The following is a 23,822-nucleotide window of genomic DNA, read 5'->3' as shown; positions in this document are numbered from 1 at the left end:
ATATTTGTAAGTAGACTTGTTAACATAATGTATAGGAAAAAGGGAAATTTCTTACTTTTTATTAAAATATTAATGGTAGAAAACGTTTTTATGAAATACTTTTTAAATAGTCTAACAAAACAACTTTAATTAATTGCCTAAAATATTTTACCACTGAAAAAATTAAGTTAAAAATTCCCAACCCTGGTTTTTTGCTCCATAATTAGCTGAATTTCATGGCCCTGATAAATTTTTTTAATAAATATTTTAGAACTTTCGTTCAATCATTATGGAAAGAGATACACACACACACACACACATATATATTATTTATAAAATAATTTGTGGTACATTGTTAGTATGCATTTGCATTTCATATTAAAATATTGATACTGATAATATTGATATTGAGCTAATTGATAATGTTCATGAAAAATCATAGTAATTGTTAAATTTTCTACACTTTAATTACAGCCTAGCATAAATTTTTATAAATAGTGAAGCAAACAGATTCTTCTAATTAGAAGAAAACGATCACAGTACAGCTTACAAAAAAGTCACTTAAGTTCTAAAATTCCACTCATGAAAAGATTCCTGAAAATTGTAATAATCTGTAAAAAAAAAAAAAAAAAATTAAAAGCATTATATTTATAAAGATAACCCTGAATCAATTTTCTTAACTCAATCAAATTAATATAGAGTCAATATAAAATATACTAGTATATAATATATAAATTCTGTAAATAACCCATGCATTATTAAATATATCTTTAAAACTAATTTAAATGTATACTAAATCAATATTTCCACTTCCTTCGTAATGTTGATTTGGAGTACCCAGAATTTTTGAAGAATCAAAACTGGAATTTCAACAAGCACTGACCTGGCAATTCTGATAATTCTCAGGTCAGAGTAGTTAAAAATTCAGTGGATGAAAGAGCCTTTTTTTCTACATTTAAGGATGCATCACATTAACTGATGATCATAACAACCTGGAACAAAACTATTAGCATTGCAACTGCATATACAAAACATGAAACACAACTTGTGCTTTTTCAATTATTAAAATTAATGAGCTCTTAATATTAATTTAAAAGTATTATTTATAGTAGTAATGTAATCATAGCATCATTAAACAAGTAATGAAGTATGTAAACAGAAAACTTTAACACATGTAATCTAAATTTTAAAAAGTAGCAATATAATAAAATGTAAAACAATTTTTTATACCATTTGAAGATATTTATACAAAGAAAATTGGTAACTTATTAATGGTAACTTTAAATTTAGGGTGTAATATACTAATTTAACCTTCAAAAGAGGAAAAAAAAAACTGATTTCTTCCCAACCGTGTATTATTAAAGTATAACTTATTAGTCATTCATATTTCCTTTCAAATAATATTCAATATACACAAGTAACTAATTCAAATATGCATATTTTCATACTATTATAAGTAACTATATCCAATATAATAATTAGAAGCACAAAAAATTGCTTTACCCCACATAGATATAATGCAATGAAAAAGATACCTAATTAATTATAATGTAAGAGATTAAAATATCTACAAATATAAAATATGTCGGAGGTGCATACCAATTTTAGATTTATGCAGAGAGGCAGCAACAATAAATGACTAGCAAGTGAAATTGTCACACTAACAATTATTTAGGCAAGAAATGTGACACTTATACTTACTCAGCATCAACACAAGTCTTTGACAGCATGTATTCCAGTAGGTATTTCTATTCCGACAAATTATGGTCATAACAAGCAATTTCATCACTCCCATTTAAGACAAAGACATGCTGAAGGAGCTTTTAAAGGATACACCTGATTAGTTGATGAAAAGAAAGTCTCAACTTGCAACAAATCTAGATATGCAAAACACGAAGACGCACAAATTACAATTTGTGATACAATTGCTACTTACTTGTGCTTCTTCTCAACTATTCAAATTCTATACTAGTCTCTCCATATTATTCTGAACTATAATATTAGATTTAAAAATGTCATTTACAGAAATGTTTAATAAGTAGAATCTTACAAATAATAAAAAACGTAAACACAAAATCTAAAACTTTAATGTATGTAAAATTTAATAAAGGCAATAAGACATAGTAAAAGTACATTGAAATTCTTCATATTTCTTGCAATTAATTGTTTTACTCACTACAACAAAAAATAATTTGGACTTTTAACCACAAAAAATGTGTAAAAAAAAATGATGCGACAATAATGAAACAAAATTTCATGAGATACCATATTAATAATTATGTAAGATATTAAAATACATATAAATTATATATACATATATTTTTAATAGAATTTTCTTTATATAAAACTATAAATATTAATAATAGATAAGGTTAATATAAAATATAGTACAACGTAATATATTAACTCCGTAAACAAACCAAGATTAAATATATCTTTAAAACAAATTAAAATTTATACTTATTCAATATCATAACTTCCTTCTTAATGTTGATTTGACAGAAAACTGGACACGACGGATCAAAACTGGAATTTCAACAAGCACTGACCTGGAAATCGTAATAATTCTCAGGCCAGCATGGTTGAAAATTCAGTCGATGAAGGAGCCTTCTCTCTACATTTAAGGATGCATCACAATAACTGATGATCATAACAACCTGGAAGAAAACTAAAAGCATTGCAACTGGATAAACAAAACATGAAGCACAAATTGTGATACAACAGAACTTGTTCTTTTCGATTATTGATTCTTGAACCCTTAATATTATTCAAAATTTTAATATTAATTTAAAAATATCATTTATAGTAGTAATGTTATTCTTGCATCATCAAACAAATAATGAAGTATGTAAGCATAAAAACTTTAGCACATGTAATCCAAATTTCAAAAACTAGCAATATAATAAAATCTACATTTTAAATTACCAAGTCCATGATTAATTCCAAGAATTTTTCAAAACTTTACAAAACACAACACTCTGACAAAAACACAACAGCAAATTTAGGATTGGATTGAATGTAGGGTTTAGTGGCACAAAGTCCAAAAGAGGACATGCTGCGCCAAACAATACGGTAAAAACAGTTCATAAGACATGATGCGTGCAACACTTAGTTATTCGTATAATTATAACTGATAAAATTGTATAAGTTGATGAATAAAATCAGGTAAAAGGCATGAATAAAATCAGATAAAAGTGTGAATATCAAATAAAATACATGAAGTAAGTAAAGTGAATAAAATTGCAAATGTATTAAAACATTTATATACAGTTAAAAATACCAAGAGCACGTAAATACGCAAAAATGTTTGGATGATGAATATTATCTAACAAATCTTGCATGCATAAAATAGAACTTCCAAAATACGTTAACCGATACTGGTTAAAACATGGGCATGTTATTAAAATATGATGAATTGTGAGAGGAACGTTACAACCATGGCATTGAGGAGCGGGTTCTCCTAGCAACAAATGGAGGTGTGTCAACCGGGTATGACCAATTCGAAGACGGGTTAGTTTTACATCTGCTCTACGCAATCGAAGTACTGGGAAATGGTCCAAATCAGATTTGATGCTGTGGAGTTTATTAAAAACTTTGAGGTCCCATTGTTCTTGCCATAATGATTTTACAATTTTTCGAACATGTAGTTTCATGTCAGAGAAGGGTACGGACAATGTTAAAACAGATGTGGCAGATCGTGCAGCTGAGTCAGCTAGTTCATTACCTGGAATACCAACATGACTCGGTACCCAGCAAAATAAAATTTCAAATCCCCTCTTCTGAAGAGTAGTTAACAAATGAACAATGAAACATAAAATTGGATGAGTATCACAGTGAAACTTTTCTAATTGGCTCAAAACGCTCATACTATCGGAATATATACAATACTTCCGAGTAGAGCGTGTAGAAATTAGTCGTAATGCTAATAAAATAGCAACAGCTTCAGCAGTGAAAACGGAGCATATATCAGGAATTCGGTAGCTGTTTGTGACGTCAGCAATGATGACACCACAGCCAACATATCCAGGAGATTTTGAGCCATCAGTATATATCGGAACATAATGAGAAAACTGATGACGATGAGAACGGAAAAGTTGTTGAAATATGGTTGGTGATACAAGAGATTTCTTAGACACCTCAAATAGAGAATAAAAATGATATGGTGAAACAGTCCATGGTGAGATAAGTACGTGGTCAACTGATTGTGATGGTGAATCTAAAATAGCAAATGTTTGAATGTGCGATCGCATGCGAGCTATAAAAGGACGTACATAAGAAGGTCGAGCATCATATAGGCGCATTAAACTTATTGGAGTAGCCTCATGCTGTAAGGGGTGTGAGGCTGAAGACATGATACGGTAGTAGTGCGTCAAGGACAATTGCATTCTACGTAGATCCAGTGGCAGTTGATGACAAACAGCATACAAGCTTTCCATGGGTGAAGTGCGAAATGCACCGCTACAAATGCGTAATGCAGTGTGATGCACCGTATCAAGGCGTTTTAATTGCGAAGCAGAAGCAGTACCATAAACTGTGCATGCATAGTCAATGCGCGACAGTATAAGTGCTTGGTAAATTCGCAATAGCGCGGTGCGGTCAGCACCCCAAAACGTGTTGGAAAGCACCCTTAACATATTTAAGGATCTTTCGCATCTTTTCCGCAATTGTTTTATGTGAGGCAGAAAAGTAAGCTTATGATCAAAAACAACTCCAAGAAATTTTGTTTCAATTACGATGGGTATAGCAATGTTATGAATATGAATAACAGGATCATTGTGAAGCCGACGTTGCCGACAGAAATGTACACAAGAGCTTTTGGAAGGTGATAGGGTATGACCATTCTCATGACACCATTTTACTATTTTATTGACTGCAAGTTGTAGTTGACGCTCGATTACTCTCATGTCAGATCCTGAGCATGAGACGTTGAGGTCATCAACATAAAGTGAGCCAAAAACTGTAGGAGGTAGAATGTTTAAAATGGAAGAAACATGAACTATAAAAAGTATAACACTCAGAACACAACCTTGTGGAACACCTTCAGATTGGATATAGAGATCAGAAAGTGTATGACCCAGTTTGACATGAAAATATCTCTGACTCAAAAAGTTTTGGATAAAAATAGGTAGGTGACCACGGAGGCCCATATCAAACAATGCCTTTAGAATGCCGTATCTCCATGTCCGATCGTACGCCTTCTCAATATCAAAGAAGATAGAGATAAAATGGTTACGTCGGACAAGAGCATTACGAATACGTGATTCTAAAGCAACAATGTTATCCATAGTCGACCTGCCCTTTCGAAAACCACTTTGATAGTCGGGGATAAGTTTTTTCTTCTCCAGAAAGTAAACCAAGCGAGAGTTGACCATACGCTCGAATACCTTGCTGAAGCAGCTAGTCAGCGCTATCGGGCGGTAGTTAATTGGTTCCGTCGGATCCTTACCTGGCTTCAAAATTGGTATTACAAGAGCCAGCCGCCAACTAGATGGGTATATCTGCTCCGTCCATAATCTGTTAAAAAGTAACAGGATATTCTGCAAAGATGCAGAAGTCAAATGGCGAAGCATGTAATATGATACACCATCAAGGCCGGGGCTCGTATTGGGTGCTTTTGACAACGCTCGCTGCAATTCATGAAAAGTGAATTTACAATTATATTGAAACTGCCGTCGAGTCGTAAACTGCAGCGTCTGGGCTTCAACTCTATGCTTGTGAGCTTGAAAAGCTGAGCTGTAACTGTCAATGCTAGATACGGCAGCGAATGTTTCACCCAGGATGTTACTCACATCTACAGGGTCAGAGTGCGTGATACCGTTTATATCAAATACCGGAAGATGGAATTCACGGTAGATACCATTCGCTTTCTTGACCCTCGACCAGACTTGTCTGGGAGATGTTGTAGATGTGATGGATGAAACATAGCGTGACCAAGATTCTCTCTGGCTTTGGCGCCGAATCCTGCGTGCAATCGCTTTAGCTCGTTTAAAATTTACAAGATGGTCCGTTGTAGGATACCGACGGAAGATGTTCCATAGCCTCTGTTTTTCTTTGTGAGCTGCGGAGCATTCAGCAGTCCACCATGGCTTGCGATGCCGGGGACGAGAAGTTGATGTTTTTGGTATGCTACTTTGTGCAGCATTGATGATCACAGAAGTCACCGTTTCAACAGCAGCTTCAAGATTTTCATCTGATATCATATCTTCTGTAATGTCAGCAAGCTGTGCGAAAAGTCTCCAATCAGCACGATGGTAAATAAATGTAGAGGGTCTTGTAGTGGTAGAAGCAGTAGATGTATATGAAACAATGATTGGGAAATGATCGCTATTATGAAGATCATTATCAACCGAAAATTCTGAAAAGGGTAAAAGCGCAGGTGAACATAAAGCAAGATCAATGCAATGAAAAGTTCGCGTTGGTTCATGAAAGTGAGTGTCTTCACCTTGATTCAGTAAACATAGATTATGGTCATGGATGAGCATTTCAACTTGATGCCCTCTAGCATTTGTGTCGGAACTACCCCATAGTTCATTGTGACCATTAAAGTCCCCAAGCAAAATGAAAGGTGTAGGCAGCTGATGAATTAATGAGTTTAAATCATGTTGTGAAACTAAAGCATGTGGAGGTATATAAATTGAACAGACTGTAATCGTAATGTTTATATGAATCTTAACTGCAATAGCCTGTAATGACGTTGACAATGAAAGACGAATTGATGGAAAACTTGTTGATGTTAAAATCGCGACACCACCATTAGGTCTACTACCGGCGTCATGGTCGTTTCGGTAACATGCATAATTATGAACATTAAAATTATCAGAGGATGTTAAATGAGTTTCTTGGATTGAAAAACATGATGGCTGATATTTAAAAATTATATCTCTGATGTCTGAGATTTTATTTCGCACACTGCGACAATTCCAAGAGATAATGGAACTTGCCATTATCTTTTGGATTTAAATTTTGATTTAGACGTGACATCCATCGGTGGGTCGTCGAAAACCGATTCGTCATCCGATGGATGTAGTGTTATTTCTGTGTCCATCTTCTGCAAGATATCTGAAGTGGACTTTTTAGCAATTTGTATGAATTTTGGGTCTTTATTCTTTTTAGGAATACCTGGTTTTAGGCTAGGTGGCAACTTTATATTCGGACGTTGCTTTAAAGCAGGACGAGGCTTTTCTGGGGATGTCATTCGAGATGTTTTTGGAGGTGGAGATTTGGATACAGATCTGTGAGAAGTAGATGGTCCGGTAAAATTAAATTTTGGATTTTGTTTAGTTTGTTGTGGGGTAGATGATATTGAGGAATCTGTCTGCGTACTTACTGTGCGATATGAAGTTTTAGCTGCTGCTGAGTAGGACACACCCGGACGGGGAGTGCGGGCCGTAACTATTCTGCGGGCTTCGTTGAATGTTAAGTTTTGTAATACTTTAATTGACTGGATTTCCTTTTCTTGTGACCATTTCGGACAACTTCTGGCGTAAGCTGCGTGATCACCCTTGCAGTTGACGCAAAGAGGTGGCAGCTCGCAAGAAGTGTCTTCATGCTCTGTACTAGAGCAACGGGCACACACCGGTCGACCTCGGCAAGATGTTTTTGAATGCCCAAACCTTTGACATTGGTAACAACGTAAAGGATTTGGGATATAAGGCCGAACCGGGCAGTTAATCCAAGCCATTTTAATTTCAGTCGGTAATTTAGCAGACGCAAAAGTGAGGATAAGGTGCTTCGTAGGGATGAGTTTACCATCCCTGCGAATCTTAATCCTTCTAACAGATGTAACGTTTTGAGATTGAAGGTTATCTAATATCATGTCTTCTGTGTCATTTATAAATTCTGTTTCTGATATGACGCCACGAGAGGTGTTTAAAGATCTATGAGGTGTTACTGTTATATTAAATGAACACATGGTGGTGCATGTTGACAGAATAGTTGCCTGTTTTGCAGAGGAGACTTCAACTAAGAGGTCACCAGAGCGTAGCTTTTTTACTGAGGCAACTTCTCCCAGAATGGAAAGAAGAGCCTTATGTATCAGAAATGGAGATACGTGGGTAAATGAGGTATTAGGTACGTTTGGGTTTGTCAGATTCATCAAAAAGTAACGAGCGTATTCACATGGTGCTAAGAATGTTCCGCTGTTTTTGCATTGGTGTGCGGAACTCAACACCGTACTATCTTCAGCCATAGAAAATAAAAACAGTTCTACTACCAGCGGCATCACCCACCACGGAGTCCTACTAAGGGGATGCAAGTAACATAATTCGTTACCTGACACCGATGCTAACCAATAGCTATACGTCCGCGAGTCACCCCTGAAGCAGCCTCCACCCTTAACGAGGTGCCTAGTAAGTGACCCCGGACTTGACCCTAGTCAACAGTTGACGGTCGTGACTAGCCGGTTGATGCATACAGGCCAATATGCACCTCCCGTTTACCTGAAGCAAGGGCCAAAGCAGTGTATTGGGGTACCAGGATGCCCCTCAACTGCCAGGATCCCCTTTTCCAGGGACACGGGTCTCCACGCACGGCGAACACGTGGGTGGTCTCTTCCCATCTGGGTCCGATACAACAGGGTGGTAATCGAACACAAATAAAAAGCCCTTACCAGTGAATTCGGCAACCACGACAAGGGGGAAGAGAAAGGAGAAAGTAGGAGAAAAGGGAGAAGAAACGGAAGGGAGGACAGATCACTAGGGTACCCCGGGGCGTGACTCCCTGTATTTACCTAAAGAAGGTAAACCCCCTCAGGGGCAACAGCAAATTTAATAAAGCATTATAATAACATTAATTGAAATGATTGGTATAGCCAAAACTGTTGTAATCTGCATCCTCAGTTGATTTTTAATTTAAAAAACAGAATAAATAAAGAGTTGAAGCAATAAAATAGCTGAAAAATACAAAAGCAATTAATTTCTTTTTTGCAAAATTATATTCTAAAAATACTTTTCTTGCTCATTGATAAGGAAAGAAATACTTGATTTTTCAGTTCTAATTTTAGAATAAAAAAAATAAAAAAATTGCCAATGACTGGCTTGCTTCAACTTGCTAAATCAAGGAAAGTTGATAACTTCTTATTGGTAACTTTAAGTTTAGGGTGTAACATACTATTAATTTAACCTTTTATTCAAAAGAGAAAAAAAGGGGCTTCTTTTCAACTTTGTATTGTTAAAGTATAACTTAAGAAATAAATAAATAATGGTTTCTACATCTAAACAGCTAGTAATAAACTGTGCTACTGGATAACTATGCCCAAACTATGTAACTGTAGTTTATTTGAAAACATGATAAATATTTGTGTTATGAATTATGCTAATACTACTAAATCAGCAAGTAAAATTTAAATAGAATCAAATATTAAAAAACAAACCTCATATTTCTTTTAGACTGCCTCTTATACCACACAACTTGCAAACTTAATTCTGGTTTTTCCGATCAGACAGTAACAGACTGATGGCTGAAATAAGAAATTTTTAAAAAAATAACATAAACAACTAACTTTCTGATACAAGAACTATGTTAACCTTAAAGGGGAAAATACAAATCTTTAAAAAATAACCACAGCATCAAACCAATATTAACAAAAATATGGTTTAATAATAAAAGTTTATAAACTTTTCATTGCTTTTTTTTCTGTTTTCTTCTTTAGCCCATATGTCATTTAGGGAGAAAAAAGAGACCTTACATTACTTTGAAAGTTTTATAAGTAAAAATCAACCATGTTGAATACTTATGCATGATAATTCATTTATTAAGAGGTAAGATTTAAATACTTTTAAAATCTTTCACCATTTTTAGAGATTGAATGCTAAAATAATAAATTTCTAAAATTGATAAAGCAAATAGAATAAATAATTTTTAAAATAATTAATATAAAAAATATATTAATAAACTTATTGTTTAATAATAATAGAGGAAGATAATAACCAGCAAAACATTGACTTTTTCTTAACCTACATTTGATTAAAGACAAATACTGATAAACATTAAAAGATATTTATTTTGACTTTTATTATTTTATTAAAATTTTAATTTGCAAACAGAATACTACAACAATATAGTTGAAGAAAAAAAACTAAAACACTTAAAATGCCACAGTTAATATACAATTAGTTGAATAATCAAAATAAAAAACATTATACTAGTAGCAATAGTACTAACTACTGATACTAACTGAAATACTCGTATTGGCTCCTCTTAATCTGTCTGTCATTTAAGCTAAAAAAAGAATAAAATTAGATGAATCTCTGTGCAATAGACAAATTTTTATTACAGTAATCTCTCTACTTAGTTTTGTATAATGTTACTTTGTATATACCAAATATATTTAAAGTGAAAGAGTATTTATAATTCAGGGGCAATGTTCTTAGCGATCTTCCCTCTGTCCCTCAGGGGCAGAACCACAACCGTTGTGAGAATTAGTACTTAAACTAACTCATAACATTCTATTGCCTCTAAACATTTTTCTCCATTGTGTAAAGTAGTACAAAGAAGAATATCAGGGAAAAAAACACTTTCTACTGAATATTTTTCCTTACAGGATCAAAGTGCTAAGTCTGATGCAGTTCTTTGACTACTCTCTCTTGTTTGAATGGGCTGAGTTGTGGTGATCAGGCTTAAATGTCAAGACAAGAGTACAATGTTTTCATGAATCTAGTTAACATATATATAAGTAAACATAAAGTCGTGTATACATACACTTTCTTTTTAGCAACTTAGTCATGCATTCTTCACAGACTGAATATTGCCCTGCCAGTTTTAATGAATGCCATCTTTGCTAATACATTCATCTGCGACAACATCAATATCTCAATAAGGTTAAACATTTAAGAAAACAGTTAAATATGTCACCATGGAATCCCTTAGTAAAAAGAGTAAAGGGGACAGAAGTACAGAAGAAATAAGCAAGGTTTGGTTTACATAGTAGTTTTTGACTTAAACATTAACTGTAAAAAATCTTGGAATTTTGAGAAAATAAAAATTATAGATAGAAAAAAATATAAATAGTTTGTAGTAAATGAAAAATTTAATTTCAAATTAAAATCTAAATAAGTTAATTTAAATTGTTATTAATTTGTTAATATGAGTTATATTCTAAAGAAATATAATAATTTTATATGCATTTGAAATAAAAATTAAATTATGTGTACAAATTGTTTTGCACATAAATGTGATACATATAGAATAAAATTTCTTGATTATAGTATGCATGCTCATAATTTATGTAATAGTTTAGACAATCTAAAAGAATAATAAGAGCAGTAATTGTGAACGAAAATGATAAATATTATCTAAAATTCAAAATAAGAATTTTTCTGTTTCTTTACAGATTCATATTTAGAATTTCTTTTTAACATAAGTTTATAATAAAATTGAAACAAAACTATTTTGAATATGATTTAAGAACTCTCCCCTGTTATGAAGAAAATTCAATACAAAAGCTTCCTATCAAAATAAAATTTAATTAATATATTTTCTAGAAAAAAAATCTCTTTGTATTATGTCTCTGAAATAAACGTAAATCAACTCATCATTTAAATTTAAAAAATTTCATTACTAAACTGCGTTGCTAATTTTAGACAATCTAACTAAAGATTTCTGGAAACATGGAAAAACTTTGATAAATGAAAATTTTTTCTTTTGGTTTATGATTTTCAAAAATACATAAAGGAAAACAAACTATGTAATTTAAATTCTAAATCTTTGCATTTTCAGGAAATTTAGTATGATCTCTTAATATTAACAAAATCTCATGATTTTTTAAAATATAATGCTTTTAAAACATACACTTATATTATAAATCTTTAATTAATAAGAATTACCTGTAAATAAAATTTTCATGATGACAAAATATAAAATCCAGCTCAATCAAATCTAGAAAATGGCTTTGAAAAATAATTTTGTTTATGATATGACAGGAAACTATAGATGCAAAATAACTGATTTCAGTAGTGAGGTAGTTGGAATATATGGGTAGCAAGTAAAAATATCCAAGGCATTTTGAATTAATTGAGCAAATGGTGCAGCTCTTAGCATTCGAAAGAACATTGGAGATAATATAGTAAATTTACAATTAAAAATATGACTTACCTAGCGAATTCGTTTCATTGCTTAATCATTCCGAGTACGTCCAGCTCAAACATTTTCGCCATTTTCAATCACGTTCAAAAAGCGGGCATCCAAGCAGTTGGCGATAGATTTCGTTTGGCAATCACCCATTTCAGCTGATCGCCAAAGTTTAGGGTTATAAGAGGGCGGTCAGCCAAGACAGTGCGTTTTTGGAACTAAGAACTGAAGTAAAATGACCACATCTCTCATTTATTTATTTATGTTTCGCGCGAAATACGATAGAATTGGTTATATTCTTGATCAGCTATTTTTTTTGTAAATCAGTACTGTGCTCTGGTCAGTACTAAAGAGTAAAGACACAGTTTTTTAGTTTCTTTGAATTAATAATAGTTTTTGTTCAAACGATTCTCTGTAGGTTAGGGTGCAGAATCGAATGCCCCTTGGATTCAATTTACAAGTAGTTACTTTTACTCCATATTCTTCTTTCTTATTATTTCTATACCTTTTATGATAAAAATCCCAATGTTGAATTTTTCTTTTGGCCCACACAGTTACGTTTTATTGTTAAACATATTTCTAGGTTTAGGGATAAAAGAGATTTCCACATCCTGATCTGTGGCAGAATAATCGCCAAGTCTTGGCAACTTCCAGGCTGTGGCCTGTGAGAAACTAGAAAAAAAACACAGAAAGGGACAAACTTGAAAGGTATAACTTTTAGCCAACCAAAGCAAAGGTCTACGTGTGTTTTTTAAAAAAAACTTGCAAGCTTAAAATCCATTTGGCACTTTAGCAATTGCAGCTATAGCGACAGATCACGATACAACGGAATCCCTTAACGAATTCTGTATGTGATAAATATGTTTGTAAGATATGATGATCTAAACTGTGTTTTTTATTTTGTGAGTTGGGGACAGTTCTGTATTTGGTATAACTCTGAAACTACAATCGCCAAGGCACCAAATGGATTTTAAACTTGCATATTTTTAAAAAAGGTAACCATGATATAATTTTCCTGGGAATATTTTTTTTTCTAGTTTCTCCTGGACTGCTGCTTAGAGGTTGCCAAAACTTTTTTTGTGCTAAAGATCATGATATGGAAGTTTTCCCTTTCTAGGAAATGGCATGTATTTAAGACAAAATCCTTGTGAATGGGGGAGCATCTTATTATGTATTTCAAAATCAATTAACTGCTGTCGAGAAACTATTAGCAACCAGCAAGATTTAACAATGGTATCATCATAAAACAAGCATTTAAAAGATTAATTACTCAAATTTCCATATTGTCATCATAACAAAAATAACAGTATTTAAAAAAAAGCATCATTTCACTATGAAATCGTCATGAATCAAGCGCATCGAAAAGTGGTAATTCAAATTCAAGATTCTCGTGTCATGTTAAAGAGATCAAAGTTTTGGGTAAATAGATAAAAAAAGCAATTATAACAGCAAAAAAAAAAAGACGTTGATTTTCGATAGAAACATGCGCATCAAATCTATTTGAATATTAGCATCAGCTAATATTCGAAATCAATTTTTGGATTTACTTTAATTTTCACTGCTAAATTGTCCTTTGCAGACTGTCAAATTGCATAGAAAAGTAACTATACTTGGAAACATGAAATATATATTCTCTCCCTCTTCCGAGGAAGAGAATTCCTCTTCCGAGAATAAGTGGAAAGAAGAATCCATCTTTCCACTTATCTTCGTTCTGCATAGTGTCAATGAAGCATTGAAAGGAAACTACAGTAATGGGACAAGTTAATTTAATATAAATATTTTTTTTTTAAGAATCAGAGATGAAGCAAATACATTTCATACTTAATTTGATTTTGAAACACATGCTTGAGAATATAGGGCAAAGTTAGGAAATTTTGCAACTGGCCAGTTGTAGAACTTATAACACAGCCACATTTTTTCAAAAATTTAAACAAAGAAACTGATAATGTTAATAAGATTAAGCATTTCTTTTGACAACATTTTTTTCTTTTTTTCAAAAAGTATGATAAACATTTAAATAAACTTTTAAGAAACAAGCATGTAGTAAAGTAATTTTCAGAATATTAAGAAATATTCATAATGATATACATGGTTTGTATTTTTGTTTAACCTTCCGTTAGACGTGCGCACCTCACAGGTGCATCTTTACTGCACTTCCACCTCCTTTGCCATCAATAGATTTTTCCGGGGGACGAGCCTAATGTTATCTTTGAATTACTCAAAGGTCCATGTACTCCCGGCCTTCGAACATGTCGATGGAGAGGTGCAACGCGACCATTGACCCAAGTATTATGGATATAATATTTTTATGAATTAAATATCTATATTTTATCTTATTTTCTGCCCTACTCAACATAGCAGGTATAAATGGTCAAGTTATATACGCAAAAAATGGTTACGAAGTGAAAAACCGCAGAACCTTCTTGGGTCAGTTGGCTAAACAACTTGTGATGGATGAAATGATCCGACGCAGGAGCAAGAAAAATTTATCTTCAGTACTTCGCTTTCGATTGGCAGAAGCAAACTTCGCAAGCCTCAGAAAATTCACTGTCAGAAAATCAAGCCAAGAAAAGAAAATTGTGCGCGCCATGTCAAAAAAAAAAAAAAATAATAAACAAAGAAAACAATAATTATACTTATGCTACTTGCGGAAAACACTTATGTTTGAGTAATGTAACAACAATTTGTAAAGACCTCTTGCAAAAATTCTTGTTCACATGAAGGTAGTTCTGCATCAGACAGCCTCTAAGATAATATTTTTATACTAACATGTGATATTGAAATAAGTTGTTCCGATATGCAAGACTCTCAATGTTTTTTTACAATTTTACTTTTCTTTGTTTTTTCTTTATGTTGTGCAATTATTTGTGATACAGTTTTTTCATATATTTTAGTAATTAAATAATTTTTTTCATACTTAATCTATCTAAAGAATCTTAAATAGGTAACAATTAACTATTTAAACTAGAATAAATTTCACTTGACTTTAAAATATTAAAAAACACCTTATAGGTGCAACGTGACTAACCATGTCGGAAACAAGTGCGCGTCTAACGGAAGGTTAAAAGAATAGTGATTGGCTGACAATTCTTTAATGGTTATTTGTTATATTTCATCACTCTGTGGCAGCAATTAATTTTGCAGTTTACTAGAGTACCTATATGATATATTTCCAAAAAGTATTGTAGGTATTCGAAGTATTTTAAAAATTGTCTAGAAACCACAAAATAGTCGTACAAACATAATAGGAATTTTCTTTGTTTGAAGATAAATAGCATAGCATTCGTTTATTTCAGATCAACTTGAACATTTCAATCACATCAATAATTACCTATTAAAAAAAATTGCAACTTGATTTTTTTAATTTGACTTTTTATTTTATTTGAAAAAAATCAAATCACCATAAATTACAATTCTAATAATTTCTTCCCTTGATTTCTTTAGTGTCCTTTGTGTCAATGTGGTTCTTTATTCTTTTAGGCAAAAATTTTCCTACTAAATTGAATCAACATAAATTTTCTGCATTTAATTTTGAAATACCTAATATTTGCAAACTTTTCTATATATATATATATATATATATATATATATATCCTAAATTTTTTGAATAATAATCTCTGTCTGACTACATTGAGATCACAAGTTTTGTAAAAATAGTGCTGTAGACTGTAGGGCTATCTATCTAATTAGTTAAAAAACATCTCAATTTATTCCCTTCATGTGAGCTGCAAATGAAATTTTATTATGCAAATCCACATGACAATGCATATCTATACTAAAAAAGTACTTCAGCAACTAAAATGATGGTTTGTTTACATGCACTAGCTTTATTCATCAGTAAAGTTGATTTACATTGTATTTTGTTTATAATGGAAAAATTATAAATATACATATAAATATTTATTTGAAAAGGTAAATATATTGTATATATTAATTTATGGATTTAATTTTTAGAATTTTTTTACTTTCAGAACTTTTAACATCCTCTAAAGTCTTTGCAAAATATAAAGTATTCTTTTTCTGCTTCTGTATTTATAATGTATTTGAAGGGTATGTGTATGTGATTTGAATGGATTAAATTCTTTGATTTTTCTCTTCTCATTTTTTTTTCAGGGTGGAAAAACGGATGTCAAATAAACAGCATTTTGAGCTTACCTTCATCCATTCTCTTAAGATATTTAAATAGAATGTTTCTGTTTTAATAAGCATCTACTTCTATCTTTTTTCTTTGCCTAATTATGCATTCATAGCTATAAAATAGTTTTATTTTTTTTTATTAGTAAAAAACTAAATGCTTTTTGAAACGTTAATAAAAACTTTATTAAAATGTAAAGGAAGGCAGTTTATAAAATGTAATAAAAATATAATAAATACATCCTGTATATACAGGCATATAAGTATTCCAAACATATAAAATTTCGCGCTAAACTGTGGGTCAACTTATACACCACAGATAGAGGCGGACATTTGTTTGTTGTAAAATATTGATGCATTATAAACAATAAGATTAAGATAGATATGAAAAGCTCTATATCAATTTACCTTTACAGGTTACCCTTCTCAAAAATTATTTTTAAAATGTTAAATGCAATTAAGTTTGCATTTTTCTCTCACCACATTTTTAATGTATAAAGGTTTTTTTACAAACAATACCTTAAATTATGTTTAAAAAAAATGAAGAATTAGAAAAGTTAAGATTATTTATGAAAAATATAACAAAATGAAAACTTTTTAAACAACCTACAAATTAAAAGATTTTGAAATATTATCTGTGTCAGATTCATTAATGTTAGCAGTGTTGTCATATGATCCCTCTCTGCAATGGATACTCTTTCATTGTCATGCTGAGTCCCACAAAAAATTGCCTTCATCCCTATCCGAAGAATTAAAACAATACCACATTTTACAACAACTTTTGAATCCACTTTTTGTGTTGCGTGGGAAATGGACGTGGTAATAGTTATTGCACCAGATCACTAAACAATGCAGAAATAGCATCACATTGTTCAGTTAAATTTCGTGGGTGTGATCACTTTTGGTTACATGAGAAATCGGTAACCGAGGTTGCTAAGACAGGTTGTCATTTCCACTTCTAAAATTATCAACATTTCCCATAACAATTAACTCAAAAACATAATTAAATTTGTAGTCATATTGGTATTCACGAAAAAGAAAGATTAAAGGCACTGTTTGTGATGTTATTTATTGATTACTATATTGTTTGTTCTACAAATTGTTTTACATAAACAAAAAAGAATTTAAGTATGAAGAAATTGATTGTTTACATTTTTCTACCTAACAGATTATCCCCTATTTGCACTCATTATAAGTCCAGCTTAAAAATAAAAAAATTTCCTCTGATCTGGAACATGTTTTTGTTTACTTTAGTGAAGTAGAAAGACGAAAATATTTTAACAGGGTGGTCGATAATCGCTCGCTCGCAAATATTTGTTTTGGGGTACTTTTTAGCAGTACACTGATTGGATAAGAAATTGGTTCATTAAAATTTGTGGTTGTTGGAAGAGATTGTGACTCAATAGCAATGGTCCGTTATAGAAGTTTCACTGTAGAAACACATAGGACTATTGCAACTTATGGATCCCAATAGAGGAAATTGATTGAGTCTTAGTCAATAACAAGATGTAGTATAGAAAAATGTACATGATTAAAAAAATGGTTCAAGTTTATTTAATGTTTATAATAAATAGAAAACATTACAATTTATATAAATTTGTAGTTATTAATATAACTTTTAATGTTTTCTTTTTGTTGCCTAAGTTTTTTTTTTTTAAATTTAATATGTAGAATATTCTATACATTGCATAAAATACTGGAAGCAGAAACATTCCAGCACGGCAGCGGCCACTGCAGATTAATACAGCATCTGCTGATTATTTTTGTTTTTTATTTTCAATAAGCAAACCAACGAGCAGGAGGAAATTACTGAGACTCCTTTTTAAAACAACTGCCAACTTGTTTCGTAAAACTTTTTTAAAAAAAACTGAGTTGGCAGAACACCACAAAGAACAAAAAGTAAAGATTTTTTATTCTGTTACCTGATTAAAAGCTTAACTGTAATGGGACTGATTCCATTTTTTTCATATCTTTATACAAAACTTCAATTTAAACAACGTAAAAGTTTTTGTGTATACTTTTCAAGAACCTTATATTTTGTTGCTTATGTTAGATTAAGGAAAATTTTTACAACAATAATCTACTACTGTATTGAGGTTGCAGACCGAAATTTGATTTTTGAAGTTAGTGCTGCAGTTTCACTCTGAAAATTCTGTTAACAGAGATAGAATATTCCACAATGCATTCAATAGTTTGTGTAAAATTTCCATATTTTAAATTTTTTGTTTCTTATTCTAAGGTGCTGTGTAGTAAAATATTTCAAAGCTTATCAAAGAAGTAATTAAAAACTGAATAAATTACAGTATAGAGGAGGTGTTGACATAATGCATTTGCTGATAAATCTTTTTTTTTTCTTCTTTTTAATGTGAAAATGATAATTTCCTATCCATTTCTTTCTTACAACCTTTCCAAGAGATACAGTAGCTATAAAAACTAATGTTTTTATCACCATTTTATGATTCTTATTCATATTTTGCCACAGAGCAACAAAGACTTCTTCACTTTTGTCATCAATGGTGAAAAAACGACATTATTATCATCAACTCACTTTATTTCTCTTCAAAGTAAAAAAAATAGCATAAATGCTTGATTGCTAATTATGAAAAAGAGAAGAAAAATTTTTTTTTTGCGTTTCGAAATTTCATGCAAATATGTAATTTCGTGTATTAAGAAAAACTAAAGATCAAAAAAAAAATCATAAGTATAATAAAAATTTAATAGGTGAGTAATATGGTGTAATGAATAGATGAGTACCTGTGGAGTGAAGGAAATAAATTTATTTAAAATAAAACAAGAAAATTTAACCTTAAGAGGAAATGAAAAATCATCAATTCAACATATTTTATATATTCAATTCAACATTAACAACAACAGGCCATGTAAATTTTACAAATTCTAAAATAAAAGCACAGTAGAATCTCTCAAATTCAAATTGCAATATTGTACTATTAAAGCCAATGTGAGTCTTGTCAATTTCAGAAATATAAATCACAATGCTTTATCAAAATAGCCATGACAATAATGAGTAATTTTTACATAACTGGTAATGTAATGTAGGATGTCCTAAGTTAGACTGGTATTTTTCAAAAATTTATGCAGGAACACAGCTAAGGTTTAAAAAAAAAAACTTGCAGCCTATTAATGCAAGACATAAATTTTTTCTTCCAGGGTTTCTGGGTTTAATTTAAATTTTTTTCAACAGATGGAACTGTAAATCTTTCTGTTTTTCCTGTTTTGTATTGATGAAAAAAATTTTGTTGTTGTTCTAAGATCCTGACATGTTTTAGAAGCTAATGAAGGCATTTAAAAAATATGTGATTTTCATTAATTGAAAGAGTTTGAAATAATGTGATGTAATTTTCAGTTGTTTTTCTTTGAATTATAGGTTTATTGTTTTCAGTGCTATTTGTTAAAGGTTTTTAAACTAAAACCATTCATTCTGTGAGAAAACATTTACATTGCCTGTCAACTTGTTCCAATTTATTGCAACCTTTTTATTTGAATATTTAGAATAGTATTTAATTTTATGATTTAACATTTTTATCATTTTAATAAATTTATTTTAGAATTTTTTCCACAACTTAATAATAACTTAACTTGAATAATAATAACTTGAATAACTTAACCATAGATATAAAACTTATTAATTTATGCAGAGTAATTGAGTGCAGGCTAAGATTAAACAAATTAAGTTAAACTTAAATTGTAATTTGGATAACACTTTAAATATTCTGAAAATATAGGGATTCCGCATTGGCTGTGCTGTATTTATACCCTCTCCTATAAGTTTGCTTTAAAAATTGTTATTTTTTGACATTAAATGCTTTTTTTTTTTCTCCATAAATTTTTAAAAACCAGCTTACTGGTTCAGGAGACCCTGTAAAAGCAACCTTTGACCAAATCTTTTTTGCATTCAATGCATTTTACTTTTAACCTAAATTTTTGGTATTTCAAATATGTGGTGATCTCAATTCAATTATATTATCGAAATTCTACTGTATAGTATGCAAAAAAATTAAATAAATAAACGCACCAACCTATATAACGATTGATCTAATGACTCAATCTTCACGTTTTTCAACCCAATCTTAATGGTTTGAGGGGTTGACCTGGAATATGTTAATTAATTATTGCAGACAATATTTTAAACTACAAAATTAGACACAAACCTACTTTCTCTGAATAAACATACCTTTTTCTGATGAATTCGAATTTCTGATCACAAAAATGTAATTTTAACATCAATTTAATGAATTAAATAAAAAAAAATTTAAATAACAAAATACAAAATTGGTAGAATAGTTCCTGAGAAATCAAATTTTAAAAATACAACTCTTACAAAGTTCGATTTCTCAGGAACTACTTGACTGATGTTGCTCAAATTTTGTATTTTGACATTTAAAATTACATTCTTTAAACTGATGTCAAAATTTGTTAACTTTACAATTTAAAATTTTTCGACTGTTATTAATAATTCCTGAGAAATCGTTTTTTAAATATACAACTCATACAAAATTTGATTTCACAAGAACTACTTGACTGATGTTGCTCAAATTTAGTTTTTACCATTCAAAATTATTTTGACTACTATTAAGTAAAGTAATAAAAAATATTTACAAAAAGTTATATTTTGCATGGAATTATTTTTGAGTAAAGGAGTTTTATAATTATATGCAAAAATTTTCAACTCGCATAAAAAGTTCTTGAGATATGTTGAAATATGCAAAAAGTAAAATTAACATTAAGAGGTCAAAACATTTGACCACTCAACTGTTGAAATCATATTTTCCAGCTTGCGGCTACCTCCTATAGTTTTGGGGTCAGAAATCCGAATCTATCAAAAAAGAGATGTTTATTCAGAATAGAAGCTTTTTGAGTCTGATTTTGTAACTGAAAATATCATGTGCTTTAATTAATTAGCATAATTGGGGTCACCCCCTTAAACTATTAAGATTGAATCCAAGAATGTAAAGATCCGATTATTAGATCAAAAGTTATTCAGAGGTGTTCGTTTTTTATTTTGAACACTGTACATACAAACCTTGAAGTATTGAAAAATAAAAAGCCCTTCTCACATACAAGGTTCTCTGCACCAGTTTCAGATTGATGTTTACTGGAGGCACCTTATGGATGTACTAAATTAGTATCACACTTGTTTTAACAAATTAGGTGCTAATTTAACTTAATGTAGATTTTGTACAAATGACTAAAATTGTAAAAGAAAAAGATAACATATTAAAGCATTAACAATAACAATGATTAAAATACTTCATTCAATCAATTGGACATGTCTATAAGCTCATGTTTTGAGGTTTTACCACCAGATTTTATAAGAGTGTCCAAAATGTCTTTTACTTTAATTTTACGCTTTATGTAGATATTCTTATCCTCTTTCTTTTGATATCTATTGAACAGAAGGCCAAGTTTTCGCCGATTCCTACAAAAAAAGTTTCTTTTAAAAAAACAAGCATAGTCACTCACAGTTATTTAGACACACAAATAAAAGATATTGAAAACTTAAATATACACCATATAAACAGACTTCGAGTTTACTGTTTTTTGTGTTGTTACTTGAAATGAAGTTTAAGGTCAGTATTTACAAAATAAAACAAAGAATACATTAAATTATTACACTTCAAATAAAATTAACAACTAGGTTATGTTTCTAAAAGCACATCCTTAAAAGAGTTATGATAAAAGAAATGCTTTAATAAATAAAGAAATAAGTTCATCACTTCCTTTTTGAAATTTTTTTTTCTGACCTATTAAGTATAAATATTTGATTCAATACTTTAATAAGTTATAAAGTCATTTTTTTTTTTTTTTTATTTCGTAGAGAAATTTGCAAGTGGTCCACTTGGTCAACTTATAGAGAGAGATGCATAGTGTTTTTTTTTTTTAATAATTTAATTTTTTATATATATTATTCTTATAGATACCATATAATTTATGTTTTTTTATTTTACTTAGATATTTTTGATAGAAAATTTTATAAAAAGAAATGTAATTAAGTATTTTTTTTAAAAAAATAATGCTATATTATTTAGCAAATGCCTCACATACATTGAGAAATAGGAATAGTTACAGAATGAATTAAATCTTGTAACATTAATTCAATATTAAATTGATGATTTAAAATTAAATACAATTATTTATTATAAATAACTTTTTTGAATATCAATACTCTAGGGCTAGAACATATATCCCATTAGAAAATGTAACAGTATATTTCTACATTTTAAAATTTTGTTGTACTTACAAACCTATTTGTTATAAAAACCTTCTTAAATTAAGAGAGCACTTAAGTTGGGTCTGATATAAAAAAAAAATTTCATGGAAATAATGTAGCGGATGAGCACCTACATGTATCAAATTATGCTAAAAAAAAATTTCACTACATTTACTTTAACATTTTGTCTTATATTTTTTTAAGAGAATCGATGCCCATCAAAAAACGTTGCTCTTTCTAGAACTTGTACCCAAATCATAAAAAAAAATAATAATACAATTATGCATTTTCACATTGTATAACTATATAGTTAAATACATTTTTGTTCTGAAGTCAAATTTAAGTCTACGCTAATCTTTTCACATCCAACACAGTATTTGCTATTTTGAAGTAAAAAAAAAACAGATATAATTTTTTCCGTGAGAAAACACAATAAATAATAGAAATTATAAATAAATTTGAATTGGCCTTACTGATGAATCGCTGTCTTTTCAGGTAATGAAAATTTTTCAGAAAATTTGAGAACAACTAATTCATCAGACTTGCTATATCCTGTCAGCAGAGTTGCAATTTTGGATTTAATATTAGTTAGGCTTACCCACTCACTTAAATCTGCATAATGCTGAAAAACTTTAGCAAAATTCTCATTCCCTGGACTGAAATAAAAGAATTAAAAAAATTACACATGCCATATTTATCAAAATTATGAGTGCTTGTAGTTTAATATTATAAAGTTAAATATTATTTTAGTAGAAATAATAGTACAGCAAAAGCCTGATGTAATAAGTGAGGCATTTTGGAAAAAGTCCACTATTACGACAAGTTTCCAAGTCGCCGTCAAAATGCTAATATTGCAAAAATTGTACGTCGTAAAGAGTTAAAATTTGCTAGCCTTTTACTATATTTTAGAAAGAGGAAGTTTTTTTTTCTTTTATTTAAGATAGCAATATTATACAAGAAAAGAGGGCAAAATGGAAAAGATTTCTATTCTAGGTAACTTCACTTTACTTATTATTTCTTACATCTTAACTTTTTATGCTTAATAACAAACATGCGTAGGTGATAAACTGCCAAATTATCTTTCTTCTTACAAAAGAAAAAGTCTTATTTTATTTCTAAGAATACCACTCATTTCAAAAAAAATTGCCTTTCTATTAGTCACACATTTCAAAAAAATGTGCCTTTTTATTAGTCACATACTTACTATTTTTCTTTCATATTCCACTTTTTTTTTTTTTTTTTGCATCTTGCTAAAACATTTAGCTTGGTTTACAATCCACAGGACTAAAGCAATTTATTCCAAATGTGTAGTTTATTTTATATCAAAATAGCAGTTCAAAATAAAAAGTAAACAATGTAACTTTATCTATTTCATTTTCACATTATTTTAAGTACTACTTTTACATTAAAAATG

The 23,822-nt window shown here is 30.3% G+C and overlaps 1 protein-coding gene and 2 long non-coding RNA genes across 8 annotated transcripts in view; 1 reads left to right on the top strand and 2 right to left on the bottom strand.

Moving 5' to 3' along the window:
• Positions 1 to 332: 332 nt before the first annotated feature.
• Positions 333 to 12,258, bottom strand: LOC147814909 (uncharacterized). Of its 2 annotated transcripts, XR_015431331.1 has the most exons (4): positions 11,802 to 12,258; positions 10,154 to 10,197; positions 9,350 to 9,436; positions 333 to 590 (listed from the first exon to the last, which is right to left on the bottom strand). It is a non-coding gene; the product is annotated as an uncharacterized LOC147814909 (long non-coding RNA). The 2 variants fall into 2 exon arrangements; XR_015431330.1 differs by lacking the exon at positions 333 to 590 and having other exon boundaries at positions 8,766 to 9,436.
• Positions 12,259 to 12,260: 2 nt separating this feature from the next.
• LOC147814908 (uncharacterized) lies at positions 12,261 to 17,302 on the top strand. The gene is made up of 2 exons (XR_015431332.1): positions 12,261 to 12,505; positions 16,159 to 17,302. It is a non-coding gene; the product is annotated as an uncharacterized LOC147814908 (long non-coding RNA).
• Positions 17,303 to 18,938: 1,636 nt separating this feature from the next.
• Positions 18,939 to 23,822, bottom strand: part of LOC122269687 (uncharacterized) — a 31,766-nt gene continuing 26,882 nt past the window's right edge. For 3 of the 5 annotated variants that reach the window (XM_087157130.1, XM_087157133.1, XM_087157132.1), the window contains exons 7-8: positions 22,882 to 23,064; positions 18,939 to 21,616 (exon numbers count right to left, since the gene is read on the bottom strand). In XM_087157130.1, the coding sequence (XP_087013256.1) occupies positions 21,457 to 21,616; positions 22,882 to 23,064 (343 nt within the window). In that variant the 3' untranslated portion in view covers positions 18,939 to 21,456. The remainder of the gene's footprint in view (positions 21,617 to 22,881; positions 23,065 to 23,822) is intronic. The other 2 variants (XM_087157135.1, XM_087157134.1) reach the window with 2 other exon arrangements.

This window comes from Parasteatoda tepidariorum, chromosome 2, assembly GCF_982258835.1.
Source record: "Parasteatoda tepidariorum strain Cologne lab strain chromosome 2, Ptep-v5.0, whole genome shotgun sequence".
Classification (NCBI taxonomy): domain Eukaryota; kingdom Metazoa; phylum Arthropoda; class Arachnida; order Araneae; family Theridiidae; genus Parasteatoda; species Parasteatoda tepidariorum.
Note: the sequence above shows the minus strand (reverse complement) of the source record. Positions and strands in the feature narration are given on the sequence as shown.